Below are 19159 nucleotides of genomic sequence, written 5' to 3'. Positions count from 1 at the left end.
TCTATCCTGACCCAGAATGTCAGTGGAGTTTCTGCTTAAAACTTACAAAACCTAGAAGAGCTGCACCAGAAAACGAATGCATTAACTGTGAAACCTATCAGGGGAAAGCACAAACGGCTGATGCAATAAAAGAGGAGAGAGTTACTTGCCGCGAAGATCATGCTCTCAGCATTTCAACTGTGAAGGCCCCTGTCAAAGTCTCTTATACTTAGACAAACTCAATGTAATGTTTATTGGTAGACAACAAAACAGCCTGACAAGATAAAGATTTATCTGCTTTCAAAGACGAAACGAGTATTGATTAAAATGCAGAGATGTATCAAATTAAATATTTTATTTTTATTGGGACACCTTTGATTATCAGAATATGGTAAACAGAAGCTTGCATTCATGGCGTTGGATAGGGCTGGGCTGTATGACCCTCAGTATCTTGCGATGGTAGAAATGTGTCAACCAGCAGACATTCTGATAACCCCTTTATATCAGGGTTTATACATGAGCATTTAAAAAAAATCTGACACCAAGCCAAAACTTGGTGTCTACCCTTCTCAGATGGGCAATTCAATTGTAGACAGCTTTGTTAAGTATACAAGTATAAGTTTATAAGTATAAAAGTATTGATTTCATTTGAAACACACTGTAACTGTAGGTTTTTTACAGTTGTTTACAGCTTAGCACAACTTGGCACATTAATATTCAACTGATGACAATTGCAGCTGTAAAACTCTGGATGGATCAGCTATTTTACAACTGCTTTAATCAATACAAGACAATCATACTTAATAGTGTTAAATATGATAACTTCTTCTGTTTTTATCTCATGTTACATTAAGTAAAACTTTTGTAAGGATGCCAGATTTATAATTAATTTGTTACAAATAATCTTTTGGTTTGCATCCATCAAGTTCTGACAAATAAATAAATAAATTCAAATGAGATTTAAGTCCTTTCATTTGTAAAGTTTTTAAGTCAATACATTACCGAAAAATAGCCATCACTACATTATATAACATGTACAACTTTGGGGATGAATTTCAAAAGCAAAAAATAAATAAATAGCTATATTGTGCTATATTACCATTATATAAAATTACTCGTACTGTGATATAAGGTTTTGGTCATATCACCAGTGGTATGCCAGTGTTGGAGAAACAAAACTTGAACAAGGGATGATGGTTCTTGAGAAGCATACAAATAAAAAAGGAGAACAAGAGATATTACAGGTCTAGAATTCAAAACACAAACATGCAGTGATCCTTACCTTTGTGTGACTCTCCCCGTCATCTCCCTTTGCATTGATGAAGGGCACTGGAAAGGAAACCAAACAGAAAATGTCAGGCAGTTACAAACAAAGCCCAACAATGAGAGCACTGTCATCGAGCCATTTAAAATGCTGACAGAATTGAATATGAACTGAAAAGGATATGAACTGGTCTAAAAGCCTATGGTCTCATATAGCCAGACTTTTGACTAGATAGCATAAGGTCTGGTACACACTGCAGCTGATTATGGCGACCGACCAACCACCCAACGCAAAACGTCGGCAAAATAGTCTCAATCGTTTGTGCTGTAAAAATTTTCGTTTGTGCTGCTTCGGTTTTTTAGATATTAAAATAATATTTATAGGTCATTCCGAGGTCACTCAGCCCCCCACATGCTCCAAATTCACCCCAAATAGTCTCGTTTGTTTGAGCTCCGTTTGTGCTGGTTTGTGCTGTAAAAATTGTCGTTTGTGCTGCTTCGGTTTTTTAGATATTAAAATAATATTTATAGGTCATTCTGAGGTCACTCAGCCCCCCCCACATGCTCCAAATTCACCCCAAATAGTCTTGTTTGTTTGTGCTGGTTTGTGCTGGTAAAAGTTTAGTATGTGCTGCTTCGGATTTTTTAATATTAGACATTGAATTATAGGCGATGACGTCACCAGCCCCCCCACATGCTCTAAATTCACCCAAAATAGGCTCAATCGTTTGTGCTCCGTTGTGCTGGTTTGTGCCGGTAAAAGTTTGTTTGTGCTGCTTCGGTTTTTTTTAAATATTAGACATTGAATTACAGGCGAATTATAAATGCTGATATTTATTGAATACAATACTGACAGAATAAAATAGATCACTTTATGGTCACAAAAATCAAATATAGGTTAGTAGCAGTCTCGGTCATTCTGATTACTATATATTAGGCTACTATATTATATATTTCTAAAATAGGTCTATCTTGTTTTGTGTGTAGTCAGTATGATTTATGAGCAGTGAGCATTTTATTTCGGGTTTGTCATTTCAGTCTCTTACCAAAATGTTGGATGAAGATGTTTTAATACAACAACAACAACTCCTTCTTATCAATGTTTTTGTAGTCGCTATGGTGTTTATTAAAAACTTTATTGGTGTTCGGACAGCAGCAGCTCAATATTCATCTGGTGTCTGTCGGACTCTTTTTCTGTCACTCACTTCCGCTCAGCTCTGGGCACGAGAACAAAAGCGCAAATTTCCTCAATGTGAACACACTTTTAGAGTCGAATTGCCGAAGACTTTCAGTCAAGACTAATCATCACATCATTTGTTCAAAAAACAATTATCTTTACTTCATTCACTGGTCTTTCCTGATTGAACTTTTTATTTATTTACATGGAGTAACATCTGCTACACTTCACTGCCACCACTAGGCGCAAGTGACACTTCTGTTCAAGATGCTTGTGCAAATTAGTGTAGAGTTAGTAGAGAAAAAGTCGATATAAATCAAACTACAGAAGTTGTTACTAAATCAAATTTCTGGCCAATGTATGTACAATGTTTTAACACTGTCAGTTACAATATTATTTGTTAACTTTAAGAATAATGGTACAACATTCAAGAGAGCTAAGATTGTCAATGTTTATTGAACAGAAATCTCATTGCTAATACTAATATATGCTAATTACAGTTGCACATGTGACCCATGTTAGTTTTTTGAATACATTGTGCATCTAGGGGTCAACATTACCATATTGGTCCTAACATAAGATATATTATCCTTATATATTATATTATATTATCCTTATATTCGGACCAATACAGTAATACATGAAAACAAGTTTATACTGAACATGACATTTTTTTGAGTCAGGATTATTTAAGTGGGTAATTATGTTTTGCTTATGCCAGATGCCCAAGAAACCAGCAGTCAACAGAGATTCCATTTTCACTGTCCTGTGTTCATCAAAAGAGGCCATAGTCCAAAATGGCAACATAGCTACTCTTAATCAGAGCATCTGGACAGAGCTTAGTAAGCAGCTAGAAAACAAGATCACTGCAAAGGCTCTATACACTTTTGTTAAATTAAATAGACACAACATCTGGACTGCTTTAGTGTTTACTCATGAATGTGATCATGAAACAAATGGCAGTAGTGATGACACTAATTTTGAGCCAGGGTCCCTTTCACCCAGACCAAAAGATTGCTGGACTTCTGATCTTGAAGTTCCATTTCAGAAATGGATTGAATTCATGCCTGAAACGGTTAAATACAACAAGTTCTCTAAAATACAAAAGGGAATACACAATTTTAAGCCTGGCATCTGGACAAATGTAATAAATCATCACGTTTTTAAGTTTAAGTTTTTTAAAGGTCCATTATTTGTGTTAATGGATGTTCGATAGTACACAGCAATTAATATATATATATATATATATATATAGTACTAGTCAAAAGTTTGAAAACATTAAGATTTTTTAATGTTTCTGAAAGAAGTCTCTTCTGCTCACCAAGGCTGCATTTACTTGATCAAAAATACAGTAAAACAGTAATATTGTGAAATATTATTCCAATGTAAAACAGTTGTTTTCTATCTGAATATATAGTAAACTGTAATTTATTCCTGTGATCAAAGCTGAATTTCCAGCATCATTACTTCAGTGTCACACGATCCTTCAGAAATCATTCTAATATGCTGATTTGCTGCTCAAGAAACATTCATTATTATTATCAGTTGAAAACAGTTGTGCTGCTTTTTTTCTTCTTTTTTTTAGTGGAAACCATGATACACAACCATTCAAAGGTTTGGGGTAAGTAATTTATATCTATATCTATATATCTCTCTATATATATCTATATCTATATAGATAGATAGATAGATAGATATAGATATAAAATAATACATAGTATATTATGTATTATTTTATTTTATTATAATACATAGACAATTCAGTGTCTAATATATAAAAAACCGAAGCAGCACAAATGAAACTTTTACCGGCACAAACCAGCACAAACGAAGCACAAACAAACGAGACTATTTGGGGTGAATATGGAGCATGTGGGGGGGGGCTGAGTGACCTCAGAATGACCTATAAATATTATTTTAATATCTAAAAAACCGAAGCAGCACAAACGAAAATTTTTACAGCACAAACCAGCACAAATGGAGCACAAACGATTGAGACTATTTTGCCGACGTTTTGCGTTGGGTGGGGGCCAACTTCACGCAGGTGACCGACCATAGTTTATTTTGTTGAAGTTGTGTAAAATCAGCCAGTCAGATTAGAGATTGCCAGATCAAGAAAGGGCTTTCCAGTTTTGTGTGCAATATGTATCAGACAGTCAGCGAATGGACTGCAGCTGAGACTAAAAAGCCTATACTTTTATGTAAACATTAGGTGCTGCTCCTTTAAAATAATGAAGAGGGAGTTAAAAGCTGTCTGAATAGAGCATAATTTTTTACCCCTTTAATCTGTGCCAACTGTTAGGGACTTCTGTCTGCATCACGTGTTTTGCAAAGTTTTTCATTAGAGCATGAAGAGCTTCGCTCAAATTACATTGCCATTGATCCAGAGGAGAGAGTTGCTTTGCAAAGAGCCTCTAAATCGATACCAAGCATCAAAACAGCAGTTGCAGGGATGACTTTTCATGGCAGTGAAATCGTTGGGAGCAAGCTTTGACTTCTGAGAATAAGGCAAGGTTCTGGCCATTAAGCTGTCTTTGGCTCAGTTCGTAATTGCTTCTTTTAGTTGTCCGCTCCTCTGGTAACATGATCAAAGTCAGGCTATGACTATGTGCTTTAAAACTCCAGATTAACTCATATAAAAGGTTAAAAGGCATCTGGTTTACTTCACAAGTCCTTGCACAAACTGCTAAATATTCTTTGATTTCTTTCATTCATCTTTAATGCAGCTTCGGAAGACACCTTTGCGCCAGTAGTTGGTGAGAATTTTATATTGCTTCTTTATCACTGGCCCTCTATGCTTGTAACTAAATTATTTATGGAGTCCAGTTTTCTGCAGATGTCCAAAAGAACATGCAAGGCCTCCAGTGAAAGTTCAGCATTATGAAATTGAGCTCAGAAACTTTAATATAAACTTTAAAATGTTGTCAACATCTTAAAGTAATAAGCAAAACTATCTTTAGTTCCTTTCCCTAATGGTATGCTTGATAAATTAAACATGTATAACTGAATGACAGCGAGATGCGAACCTCTGTGGCTCCATTGCAAATGTCTGCCTGCTGCCTAAGTACAAAAACATCTTTAAATGCATTAACATGGACAGTGAAGGCAGCTACACTCTAACACTTGTTAAAAAAACAAAACAAGGCTGGTAAACATAACCATAAAGGCAACTGGAAGGAAATCTGGACTTGCAACATTAAAATTCAAAGCTAGCTCACAAATGAAGAAACATCGCACAATTTTACAAATTAGGAGAATTGAAAGGTCATGTGTAAATGTAACATGATTATTGGTGCTCATTAGATGCAAACAGTGCGAGTGATTCTGAGGTCCTAATTAGTCATTTGGGTCCTAAAATAACGCTATTGAAAATAATTGACATAAATACAAATTTATAGTGGTGCATTTGCACATTTTGTATGTGGTTGATCTATTAGTGTTAGACCCCCATATTGACCTCAAAATAACAGAAATGTCCATTAAAAAACCCATATCAACTAACTACAAGATCTATCCAATCAACCATTTACTGTATCGATCCATCCCAGAATACTTCTCAAGCCGTTACTTTTTTATTTTCTCACAAAATGCATGCCATTAATAATAAATTATCCATGGGTGAATGGCTTCACTCTGCCCTGAACATAATTGCTATTCTTTTTTTTTTCTTCACGGTGGTGGAATCATAAAAAGGCCATGGAATTTTCAGCATAAAAGTGGGTAGGATAAACTGAGGCCAGGCGATATATAGGTTTGCTGTCTCTGTGAGATAATTCTACCAAGAGTTCAACCAATTGTTTTTGATTGTTAATGACTCTTTGGCTCTAACTGTCATCATGCTAGCTCCATTAATGTGTACTTCTTTCTCAGCAGCAAGAACTAGATCAAAATTTCACCTCAAATCTAATATTTTGTATTAGTCAGAGTGCCATGACTGCAAAAGAAAAGTAATCCAGAAGACACATAATACGACACCTTCCTGAGTGCACCATTAAAACGACTGTAAAATGTAAGAAATATAAGTTTTCATACAAAGAGCTGTGTGCATTAACCAGACAGTGAAAACAGCACTCAGTTGCTTTCATCCCCACTATTCTGATGCTTCACAGCATCATCTTAAAAATGAGGAGGAACCATTATCAGAAACATGACACATGAATTCTAAATAAATCATTCTGAAAAAATAAATTAGTGAGAAAACTAAGAAGTGAGAAAATGGGTTTCAACAGAGAAAAAAATCTGTTCTTTCAGCATCACGACAGGCTGCATTCTCACTTAGCCTGTCAGGGTGGATTAAATATGCAACATTTGGCTTAAAAACCTTGGCTTCCCAGGAATGCATCCAAGTTCACTCCTCATTTTCTGACATATGTCGCTAACATTCAATCTTTTCATGGCGATCCCCTGAGGAGGGGTGGGTGAGAAAGACATGTGAGGGCCATTTGCCATGTCTGTGAGCACTACTTGCATGTAGCCGCAAGGGCTGATGTGACTACATCACTATGCAGCAAACTCCTTTATTGGCAGTGTTGCTTTTGACAACTGCTGGATATTTTCATCATAAAATTCCTGAGAGAAAATAATTTTTGTCTGAACTGACATCTATGCAAATTTTTTTTGATGTCTCAGAGATAAATGCAGAGAATAGAGGCTCCTTTACATGAAGAAGAACAAAGAGAAATGGGGAAATTAGAAGCTCTGGATGAAAGTTCTTCTAGTGTTTTAAGCGTTAGTGTTTTAGCTTTTAATCAAATTTCAGAAATCAATTATTTGAAAAGTACATTTGTAAAACTAATATGTCGTGAAAGACAGGATGGATGCAATTGATGTGAATGCATACTTCGTTTTGGAAGCTGAAATGACGTTTAAACTTCTTTTGATTATATAAAACCCTGTCATTGTGTCAGAAGATGCATTCATTTGCCTTGTTCTTTCGTCCAGGCCTCCAGACATTTCCATTTTCCCATCCAACCACTGTTTGCCTGAATCACACAGAATTGTTACTGCCACCTTATTTAAAATTGGACTATTGTCCTCAGAATTGCCTTTTTTTTTTCAAAGGAGGAAATGAGATTCCAAGTTTCAATGCGAGCAGTCACTTTGGTTTGGTTCCGGCAGCCAAACATATTGTTCATGCATGCGTGCCGATTTGTGCCTGAAAGTCTTTTCAAAGCCATGTCTTCACAACATTTTCTCTTCACGCTCTTTGACAGTGAGTAACAAACCGCATAAATCATTAAAACATTTATTTAATGGATAATTTTAACCTTATCATTTTATTTTTATCCTTGAGGCCCACTTTCAGTGTTAGTCCAGTTTAGTTTTCACCAAAAACATACTCAGTTTTCGTGACCATTTTTCACCTTTCTCTGACCTTTAGAAATAAATGTTTTTTTTTTAATGCTTTGTCTTTAAGACTTCTAAGTAAGACTTCCACACCATCTTACATGTGAAACGAGTAACTATGCTTACTCACAGGCTGCGGGTTTGCTGTCACATCCAATATAGTTTGTGCTGTCCCATCCTTCAACAACAGCCTCTTTGCACAGCCGTCATCGCATTGTGACAATCTGCGCTGATACGTGCAAAAAACGGTTAAGATTAGACTTATATAATCAACTAAAAATTAAATTCAGTCACTCTTTCTGAAAACTTCTGAGGGATATGCAGAACGGCAGGTGCTATACACAGACACAAAGCTTGGCAGAATTTTCCTCTTTTTACTCTAATTATTCTTCTGTTGTTAAATGATATCCTCACTGTGACAAGGACCACATTTTTTAAACAAAATAGGTGTCATTGTTGTGTAATTGTGGGTAATCTTGTGCTACTGTGTTCTGATAAATGGTCTTTTTGGAGTAGGGAGTAATTTTAGAGCTCTTTCGCTCCATGCCAGCGTCAAGCGCCACTTTGCCCTATACATGACAAGTGTTGCAGAACGTGCCAAACAAGAAAGCAGGAGGTGTGCAAAGTAAACACTGAAAACATAAATTTCTTGGTGACCTAAAATCAGCTAAAAGAACTAAAGTCTATGGATGCTCGGAAACAATATGGTAAACATTTATAAATACAAAGCGATTATGAAGCATTCAATATCTCTTTATAAAGTTTGACAGTTTAAAAATATGTCTTGTTCCTTTGTACTCTGAAAGGCATAATTAGTGAGGTAAAAGCGTGTGTGAAAATCACTATGGTGTAAAGTTAGACCCAAGGATTGCCCAGGGGCCTCTAAACCCAAAGGGCCCCAAGCTCTAAATCAATTATTTATTTATTTTGAGATATCTATTATAAATCCACATAAATGTCAGCCTTATGTGAAATAACATTTGTTCAGCTGAATGCGTGCTGGACAACAGCAGCAGTGTCAGCAAGCACAGACACTCGAGTGCGCGCTCAGGGAATCTGCGTCTCACAGGTACGGTGCGTTTATTTGATGGACTACAGAGAACAGCATCTAATTTACAAAACGCTTCCAAAGATAAGGTTTTTACCCCTGGCTGTGTACAAACTGATGGTTTAAATTCATATAAGTGACAGAATGGAGGACTTTAAAATGTTTAAGTCTTGTATGCATTTAATGTTTAATGATAAAGCGAAAGATGCCTTAATACCCTAAATATGTGCACGGTAACCTTGTAATATTTGGTTAACCGCGAGAGTTCACGAACGGTTATTCTGTTATTTGTCGGAGTCAGACTCGGAAATAAGAACATTTATTGCCATGGATGCATCAAACACAATCTCAGATTAGCAGGGAATAAAGTGCACAGTGAGCTATGAGCCGAAATAGCACAATACATAGGTCTTCAAATGATAAAATCACATTAAAGTTGAACAAAAATAATCTACGTCACTGCCTGCAATACAGAAGGCCTATTCTTAATAAATGGAAAATGCGTAATTCTGCCCGGGTAGGTTCACTTTCCTTGAGGCAACGAACACTGCAGTTTATAGGACTTATTCAGGATGCTTTGATTTTTAAGTGATTCAGCATTTAACTTGAGTAATTATTGTCTGCACACCAGAGCGAAAGGGGGAAAAAACATTGGCTCACTGTTTAACAAGCACTGAAACTTTGCCAGGTGAAAAAATCTGGAATAATGTGTAACAGTCACATTAAGTCCTCTTTGCAACATTCAACAGAATGTTGATTTGTGACACCAGCGCTGAAAATATTTGATGCAGTGCAACAAATGTTGAAACAGAACACAGGTGTCTCAAAATGCGTTTATAAATATTAAAGTTCTTTTAAACTTATGCAATGTCTAAAAAAATGCAACAGTCCTGTGTTGTGGCACGGCACAACGATCAAAGACGTCCGTCCAGTGCGTGCTTACATAGAAAAATGATTGTGAACATTCCGTAACTCGCCCTATAGCTTACTTTGAAAAACTGACCCAAACCTGGCCAAAACCTGTTGGTTTTTTCGGGTACCTTCAGACTCAGATCGGGTTGAAGAACTCTATATACGTGCAGAATAAACAAATAGTGATTTTGATATTTGAATACAGTGCACATCCCTATTAATAACGCATGATTTTGAATTCAAAATTCATAATGAATGAAAAATTCGGTTCATAATTGAAAAGTACATATAATTGGCCATGTCAGACATTGCTACAAACTTTTCTTCCATCTATTTGAAAAATCCAACCAAATCTGCCAAGCGTCCTGTAGTGCATAAAGGCAAACGTAGTCACGTCATGGGGGGCCCCCACGGTGTATCAGCCCATGGGCCTCTCAGGTCTTAATCTGTCCTTGGTTAGACCTGTCATTGCAAAGACAGACTTTGTGTTTAAGTATTATTATCGGCTGACGCTTCAAAAGGTCAACAGCAACAGGGTCAAATCTGAAATTGTTTAAACATTGAGCACCATGTTACTTTCCTCCATAGAGTTCAATGGGCAATGCTGACACATCATGAGTCACTTAAGCTTCAGCATTCTGAATGTTACAAAGTAGGCCTACATTTTATTTTAAAACATCAAGGAAAAATCAATTTGGTATGACCCCTTTAATATAAATTTTCAAATTAATTACTGTACATTTATCAAAAGTTATCAAAGGTATTTTACTCAATATACTTTGCAAATTGGTAATGAATCTATAACTGTTAAACAAAGGAGGGAATGCATAAAGGGAGCGACAATTTTCACATGTGAAGCAAACAAAAGCACACTGTTACTCCTTACACCTTAAATAAATAAATCACTACTATTCACTGATATTTCTCAGAGAAGCCCTAAAAGCTTTTCTGAAAGAATTACATTAATGGCATGTATTGCTTAACAAAGACATTCATATTACTGCCACTTAACTAATGTTCCTGTTATTAAATGATAATAATACTGTTCACTATCTCTGGATTCAGTCAGTGTTTATTAAATCCCTTATGCTCAGTACCAGGCCCTGCTGTGATGATTATTAGGGCCAGAAACAGTAGGGGCACTACACAAAAATTCTGTCTAAAAACATGAGTAAACCTGAGAGCCCCTTTAAACTATTGCTGATATTTAACCCAAATTATTTTCTTATAGCATTTCATTCAAAGTGAGTGGATCCTTTTAAAACAGGCAAAATATCATTGATGTATGAAGCTAATATGACCTGAAAGGATCATAACATATTTCTCCTCATCTTTCACATCACTTCGCAATCTCATTTTGAAAGTGGAGGGATGGCATGAAGTAAAAAGCTTTTTTGATGACCTGTCAGTAAGAAAAATGGAAAACGTTCAAAAGAAGCAGCTGTCAAAAAAGGTTTTGCGGAGAATGTCAGACCTAATAATCGCATCAAAGGCATGCTGTTAAATGTATAGGATGCATCTTCTGTTCTCTTAATAAACAAATATTGATTGCTCAAAAGATCTGGTTGAAAGAACAGTTTGATGACATCATGAGCAGGCTAGAATTTTATTATAAGTGATGTTAAGCTAAGCCAAACATCACTATTACTAGCCTATTGTTCATATAAGAGTCAGGGATTTAAACAAGTCCTAGTACTTTTCTAAGCGATGGGACTTGATGGGCACTGTAAAATTGCATGTATTGTCTTTTTAAATATGTAATATCTTTTTTACTGTATATGTTAAGGTAAACTACCTGTTGACCAATTACTTTTTTTTTTTTTACTGTAGAATTTTTACATTCTTTTTTATGGAAATTTTTTATGGTGAACCATCTAGCAATGCCCTGGATGCTACCCAAAACACCAGCAAGCACATAGCAACATGCTAAACCACTCAGAATAGGGCTTTTCAAACTTTTTTATGTCAAGAACCCCAAAATATGATGCTGCATTGTGAGAGACACCCTTCCTAAAGTGTAAATGCAGCTATATATTTTCATGTATAAAGACCCATTAATACTGTGTGTGAAAAATAGTAAGAGTAATATTATGCGGTTGTTGGCAAAATTAAATATTTGGCTTTATAATATCATTGTAAAGCCAGAAGAAATTATTACAATTTTATCTAGAAAATATTTACTTTGTCTTAAGTAAGCATTTTTTTTATGTATAAACCTGTAGAAAAAAATAATAATTTAATTTTCAATTTGACTGAAATTTATTTGTAGACTTTAAAAAAGCAGAAAGAAACATGTCGAATTTTGGTAAAAAAAAAAACAAAACAAAAAAAACTTTTTTATTTTTGACCCTTTTTTCTTTGAAATTTTCCACAGCACCCGAATGCAGCCCCCAAGGAGTTCCCGGACCCCAGTTTGAAAGCCCCTGACCTAGCACAACCAAGTTTCGTAGCAGCGAGTTTTACAAGGGCAAGCACCAGTCACATTTTCAGAAATTTCTGAAAATATACAAATCTAGTTTAAAATGAAAAGAAACCATACTCTGCATAACAATGTCTACACACAGATTATGAATCATGTGCAGCACCGTCTGTCAAAAAATAAATAAAACCGTGCATGAATATAAGAGTATTAAAGTGGATTAAACAGGTGGAAAAATCCCATTTATTTACATAGAAGCAGGAACCCGAGCCATATCTAAGGAGAGGAATATTAGACATGAAGGTGGCCTCTTTTGTCTTGGCCAGAAAGCAACCCTCTAGCAACCACCCAGAACACTTGAATCACCCAGAACAATGAATCGTTCAATGCCAAAATTTGCAGCACTGTCTGCCAAAAAAACCCATAAAACTTAGTGTTCAATTCTTCTGAGTATTTAAGTGAAACACTGTCCTTAAAGAGCAGGTTAGCAAGTTGGGAGAGAGAACACGCAAGAATTAGCATTCCTTTGCTCATCATAAATGCCTTGGTTGTCTTCACCTCCCATGGCTTTCAATCCCAAGCCAAATCCTAAGACTGCCTCTCACTGATAAGCAGAACAGAGCTTTAAGAATTCACAAAGCCAAGGTGATTTCATGCCATTCCTGACTTCCTGCTAAACTTAAGATATGCATTTGACAGTCACTTTTTCAGACATAGTTGTGTGGTGTGTTTATCTTTTAAACTGTCAGATGTAAACAACACTTTTCTCTTTTAAAACTGCTTGTTTAAAACTTCTCACGCCAGCATCGGAGTAACTTCTTAGGGAACAGAAAAGCATCTATGTTCAAGGCTTGAAGGGAAGGCTTAACAACACGTCTGCTGGTTATTTGGCCTTTTTCGGTGCTACCAAAACATTTTGGATGCACATTTTAAATGCCCCCATTAAATGTGACTTGCTGCACAACTGCATTGCCCTATGATCATTCTTTTGCCTGCAGGTACAGAAAAAAAGATATGTTCTCTCTTAAAGTGTCTCATTCTGCTCATCATGAATAATACAGTAGGGTAAAGCTGACATCTTGACATATACTGTACATATCATCAAAAGCACAGGAATTTCCTTACAGGGAAAAAAGTGATGAAAAGGTGTCTTCTCGGAAAGTAGGTTACTACCTCCAGTTATTAGGCAACACATGTCTCATTCTTGTGCAGTAAGGTATATTTTCTGTCCAACCCTGGTGCAAAGAGCCATTATTTCTTGATTTTGATTAGAAGATAACTGTCAGCATTTATATGAATCCATATTATTTTCTGTATTTGGAACTTAGTATTCCCAGCAAATTGGCTACACAGTCTGTTTTTGGAATAAAATGTCTAAAGGAATAATCATGGTTCAATAGAAGTTAAGCTCAATCAACAGCATTTGTGGCATAATGCTGAATACCACAAAAATTATTTTATGACTTGTCCCTCCTTTTCATTAAAAAAGCAAAAATGAAGGTTACTGTGAGGCACTTACAATGGTAGTGAATGGGGACAATTTTTGGAGGGTCTAAATACAGAAATGTGAAGCTTATAATTTTATAAAAGCACTTACATTAATTCTTCTGTTAAAACTTGTGTATTATTTGAGCTGCAAAGTTGTTTAAATCTTAATTTTTTACAGTCATTTTAGAGTTTTAGTGTTTATGGTGTTCATGGCAGCAAAGTTGTAAAATTGGATATACTGTAACTTTGCACAGAAAAGCTTAGTGATATTATTACACCAAAATCATGTTAAGGTGCATATTCAGGGTTGGGGAGTAACAGAATACATGTAAAGGGTTACATATTTAAAATACAAAATATAAGTAACTGTATTCCACTACAGAATTTAAATCATTAGTAATTAGAATACAGTTACATTCAGAAAGTATTTTGATTACTGAAGAGATTACTTTGCATTTTATTGTCATTTTTTTCATTTAATATTTAGTCTTTTTTTGGGCCGTTTACACAACAACGTTTTCGACTAAAAACGGAAAACTTTTTATGCGTTTTGGCTGTTCGTTTACATGACAACGGCGTTTTGGGGCCTGAAAACGCAAACTTTTGAAAACAGGTTTCAAACTGCAAGTTTTTAAAAATGATGCCTTTATCGTCTCCGTGTAAACATACAAAAACTTTTGAATTTGTGAAAACGAAGACGTCATGCGCATGCATATTACGTGTTATATAAAGAATGATGGATTGATAGGCATCAATTTGAGATGTATAATTATCAATATGAATACTGGTGTCTGTGCAAATAACAATAATCAACAATTTATTCATTTGGAGTGTTCTGTATGGAGTGTGAACATTGTACAGTAGGCAGAACCTGCAATTTGAAAATCTTGAAATGAATGTATGGATTCAGACGGGGAAAATGTATTTGTATTTTAAATGTTATTTATTTATTTAATTTTATTTGATGTACCTTTACCCTGCAATTCATTCACCCACCGCTTATGTATATAGCCTATAGACAGAGATGTGATGCCATGTACAGTATTCAATGATATGCTTAGAATATGAAAACATGAGGCAGTGAAAATGCATGTTCGATCCAGTGTACACAAGACCTCTCTCTCCGTCAGAAGATATCCATATAGAGTTCTGTCTGATATCCAAAACCAGTCAACATCAACAGCTTGTTATGTTAACTTACTCTCCTACCAGCCCAAGAGTCAGCAGGGGGAATACAGAAGGCAGGAGATGAAGTGAGCAGAGTTTATTGAATAATCTTGAGAGTTCAGTCTATAGGCATGCGCGCGAGTACTTCAAAACAATGTGTGAGATATTAAAAACTACAATGGCGGACTACAGGACTGTGTTTGTGTTGCTCAAGATTTTGAGTTTATTGATGCTTCTCCAGCAGTAATTGTAGTAAAAAAGCACACTCATCATCCGTCCAGACAAAATTGCTCGATGCTTTCGCCATCTTCATTGTTTGTATTCACCGCTCTGTGGAAGAACGCTTATGTGCGCAGGCGTGTAGTGTTTCTTTACAAAGTGACATCACCAACTACTGGCCTGGCATGCATAATATAGCGTTTTTTGTCATTTTCGCGGATCCGTGTGAACGGGGATCGTTTTGACAACGTTGTCGTCTGTATGCAAAACTTTTCAAAAACGCAAAGGAAAAACTTTTCCGTTTTTAGTACATCTTTGTCCTGTACACGTACCCTCAGATGGAAAACATTTATACATATAAATGATGTGATCCAAAGTGCATTTGAACAGCGGTGAAACACATTCTTATGAAGTGTTACATTCATACGAGCAGACAGAGAAGTAAGTTTGAAGTAAGTTTGGAGCAGAAGAAATAGAAATAAACCTTGTGTAAATTGTCAGCTTTACACTAAGCTAAAATGTTATTTCTAGCCATTTTACATGCACGTTACCAGGCACGATGATATTTTTTTATCAAGAAAATTCACGTTGGATCATAATTTCTTTTTTCTAGTAAGACCTTTGATATTAAGGCAAAAATCGTATTCTTGATAATAATGTTTGTATTGTTTTCCTGTAAAAATATCGAAAAATCCTTAAAACAAGATCAGTTTGATTTATCTTGTTTTAGAAACAACACTGCATAAGATATTTAGGGTTTTCAGATAATTTATTTTTAACGTGTATTTTGTCTTACTGTACTGGCAGAGTTTTTATAGTCAAAAGAAGTGAAAAAATCTACCAGTGCTGAAGAAGTAATCCAAAGTATTTAGAATACATTACTGACCTTGAGTAATCGAATGGAATATGTTACAAATTACATTTTACATCATGTATTCTGTAATCTGTAGTGGAATACATCTCAAAAGTAACCCTCCCAACCCTGCGCATATTGTTTACATCTTGTGGCTATACTTTTGAAATAGTGAGTATTTTAACATTTACGTTGTAAGTCCCTCACCGTAGTATGTTCAACGTGCTCTTTCCAATACAAATGGATGAGGTGCTGAACCTGACAACCTGAACACAACACAGAACACAGCTTAACCCAGCCTTATATTCCACTGCATCAGAAACACACAATTCATGGATTCAGGTGGTTGTTTGCTTGCTTCGACCCCACTATCCATAGTCCAAAAATGCATCTATTATACTGCCAGTATTTTACTTTAATCAATACTGTTCTATATATGCATTTGAGCTCCCATTAAAACATGTTTAATGTTACTAATTTGCTTTGCTGGAAAAGAGGAGGATGGCATCATTTAAAGGGATAGTTCACCCAAAAATGAAAATTCTATCATCATTTACATGTTGTTCCCAATCTGTACGACTTTCTTGTTCTTGAACAAAAAAGGAGATGTCAGGCAGAATGTTAGGGGCTGACAGTTTCACTCACCATTTACTATTGTTGCATCTTTTCCCTATGCAATGATGTCTGTCCTTAACATTCTGCCAAACATCTCATTTTGTGTTCTAAGGAAGAAAGAAAGTCATATGGACTTGGAACAACATGTGGGTAAGTAAATTACAAAATAATTTTCATTAATTAATGGTGATGACCAGATCCTCAGCTTGTGTCTAAAAGAACAAGAAGCTCAACTGTACTGAGACCCAGCCAATCACACCTATGATGGCCAAAGATGCAGTCTAGTTAGGCAGCTCAATATGTTTGACAAAGCCAAAATCACCTGGTGCCCAAAAATGCTGTCTAGGTAGGCAGCTCAACTAGGTTTGAGACAACAAAAATCACCTATGGTACCCAAAAACACTGTCTAGGTAGGCAGCTCAACTAGGTTGAGACAGCCAATCATACCTGTGATGCCCAAAAAATGCTGACCAATTAGGCAGCTCAACTAGGTTTTCAAATAGCCAATCATTCCTATGATGCCCACAAATGCTGTCAAAGTTGGCAGCTCAACTATGTTGAGACAGCCAGTCATTCTTATGATGCCCAAAAATGCTGTCAAAGTTGGCAGCTCAACTAGATTTTGCAATAGCCAATCATTCCTATGATGCCCAAAAATGCTGTCTAGGTAGGCAGCTCAACTAGGTTTGGAAATAGCCAATCATTCCTATAATGCCCAAAAATGCTGTCTAGTTAGGCAGCTCAACTAGGTTTTGCAATAGCCAATCATTCCAATGATGCCCAAAAAATACTGTCCAAGTAGGCAGCTCAACTAAGGTTTGAAATAGCCCCAAAATGCTGTCTAGATAGGCAGCTCAACTAGGTTTTGAAATAGCCAATCATTCCTATGATGCCCAAAAATGCTGTTTAGGTAGGCAGCTCAGCTAGGTTTTGAAATAGCCAATAATTCCTATGATGCCCAAAAAAAACCTGTCTAGATAGGCAGCTCAACTAGGTTTTGCAATAGCCAATCATTCATATGATGCCCCAAAAAATGCTGTCTATGTAGGCAGCTCAGCTAGGTTTTGCAATAGCCAATCATTCATATGATGCCCCAAAAAATGCTGTCTATGTAGGCAGCTCAACTAGGTTTTGAAATAGCCAATCATTCCTATGATGCCCAAAAATGCTGTTTAGGTAGGCAGCTCAGCTAGGTTTTGAAATAGCCAATAATTCCTATGATGCCCAAAAAAAACCTGTCTAGATAGGCAGCTCAACTAGGTTTTGAAATAGCCAACCATTCCTATGATGTACAAAAATGCTGTCAAAGTTGGCAGCTCAACTAGGTTTTGAAATAGCCAATCATACGTATGATTCCCCAAAATGCTGCCTAGGTAGGTAACTCAACTAGGTTTTGAGACACAACCAATCACACCCCTGATGCCCAAAAATACTGTCTATGTAGGCACCTCACTCTCGAGACACGGCCAATCCGGCATCATTCTGTAGGTTAATCGGATTTGATATGATTTTTCTGGTTTGTGCATTCAGTAAAACTGTAACACAGCCTTTGTTTTTAATTTCAGTATTTATACGTGGCAGTAACTTTTTACTTTTTTTTCCACTGAAGCCAATGGACATACATTCATTCTGCTAGACAACTAAGTTTTAAAACATTCTCATTTTTTTTTTTTTTTTTTTTTTTTAACTGATTCATGCAATTATCATGTTCGGCTGTAATTATTAATTTAAGATACATTTTAAACAGTCCTCATAACTTATGTTACATGAAGTGCAGCAAAATTGCTAAACTGAAATTAAGTGTCATTTGTACAGTTTAATGATTAAAAAAGGTCAATACCCTGCAAACAACTGTTCTCCAAATGTTTATACTTAAAAAGTTATTGAAACGTTTACTCTTCCAAAAAACAAAAACAAAAAAACAACAAAAAAAAACTGTCTCTCTCCATAAAAGACACCAACATGAACAAAAATAAACTTGAGATTAACGAACTGTAAAACTTCCTATAGATACTGGAGTAGAGAAATACTTACCAAGCGACCAAAGCAAGAAACATTTGGCAACACTGCATCCGTAACGAGAGTTTATGGGAAGCATAGTAAGAAGAAGCGCAGATAACACAGAATGTCAGGTCGCTGTAATTGTGCTGCTGCCTGTGAGCGGAGTGTTTGCACTGAATCCTGTCTCCAACACTCACTGCTGTATGCTCCGTGCCGGGGACGGATTGTTACAGAGCTTTGTTTTGTGGGGACATTTCCTGTTGAACACGCGTCTCAGCTGCGCCCTCTAGTTGTCACTTCACTAACTACCACATATGGGGCTGTTCATATCAAAGACATTTTTGCGTCCGTCCGCGCTGTTTATCAATCGTTTTCTAATGTAAACGTGTGCTAGACGGACCATCTTGACCGTTGCCCTGCGTCTCACCCTTTTCAGACGCTGTGTCAAGTTAAAAAGATTCTCAACTATTAAAACGCGTCTCGAGACACGTGCGTTCTGCTTCTCAGCCCAAGACGCGTTCGGTGTGAACGGCCCCTTACTGTCCCTAGTAACAAGTGCAAGTGTTACAATGTTTACTTTAACACAGCAGTGGTTATAAATTACATGTATGAATCGTTTAAACTACTCTGACTTTTCCTTTGTGTGTTTATATCAGGTTCCATGCTTTCACT

The 19159-nt window shown here is 36.2% G+C and overlaps 1 protein-coding gene across 3 annotated transcripts in view; it reads right to left on the bottom strand.

Moving 5' to 3' along the window:
- LOC127421922 (beta-1,3-glucosyltransferase-like) overlaps window positions 1–18800 on the bottom strand; it is a 114664-nt gene extending 95864 nt beyond the window's left edge. For 2 of the 3 annotated variants that reach the window (XM_051665145.1, XM_051665146.1), the window contains exons 1-2: window positions 18521–18800; window positions 1262–1308 (exon numbers count right to left, since the gene is read on the bottom strand). In XM_051665145.1, coding sequence (XP_051521105.1) covers window positions 1262–1308; window positions 18521–18584 — 111 coding nt within the window. In that variant the 5' untranslated portion in view covers window positions 18585–18800. Of the gene's footprint in view, window positions 1–1261; window positions 1309–18520 lie in introns of those variants that run through there. The other variant, XM_051665147.1, reaches the window with a different exon arrangement.
- Window positions 18801–19159: the final 359 nt, after the last annotated feature.

The sequence above is a fragment of the Myxocyprinus asiaticus genome, chromosome 31, assembly GCF_019703515.2.
Source record: "Myxocyprinus asiaticus isolate MX2 ecotype Aquarium Trade chromosome 31, UBuf_Myxa_2, whole genome shotgun sequence".
In the NCBI taxonomy this organism is placed as follows: Eukaryota; Metazoa; Chordata; class Actinopteri; order Cypriniformes; family Catostomidae; genus Myxocyprinus; species Myxocyprinus asiaticus.
The sequence above is the reverse complement of the archived record's forward strand: the minus strand, read 5'-3'. Positions and strand labels throughout refer to the sequence as shown.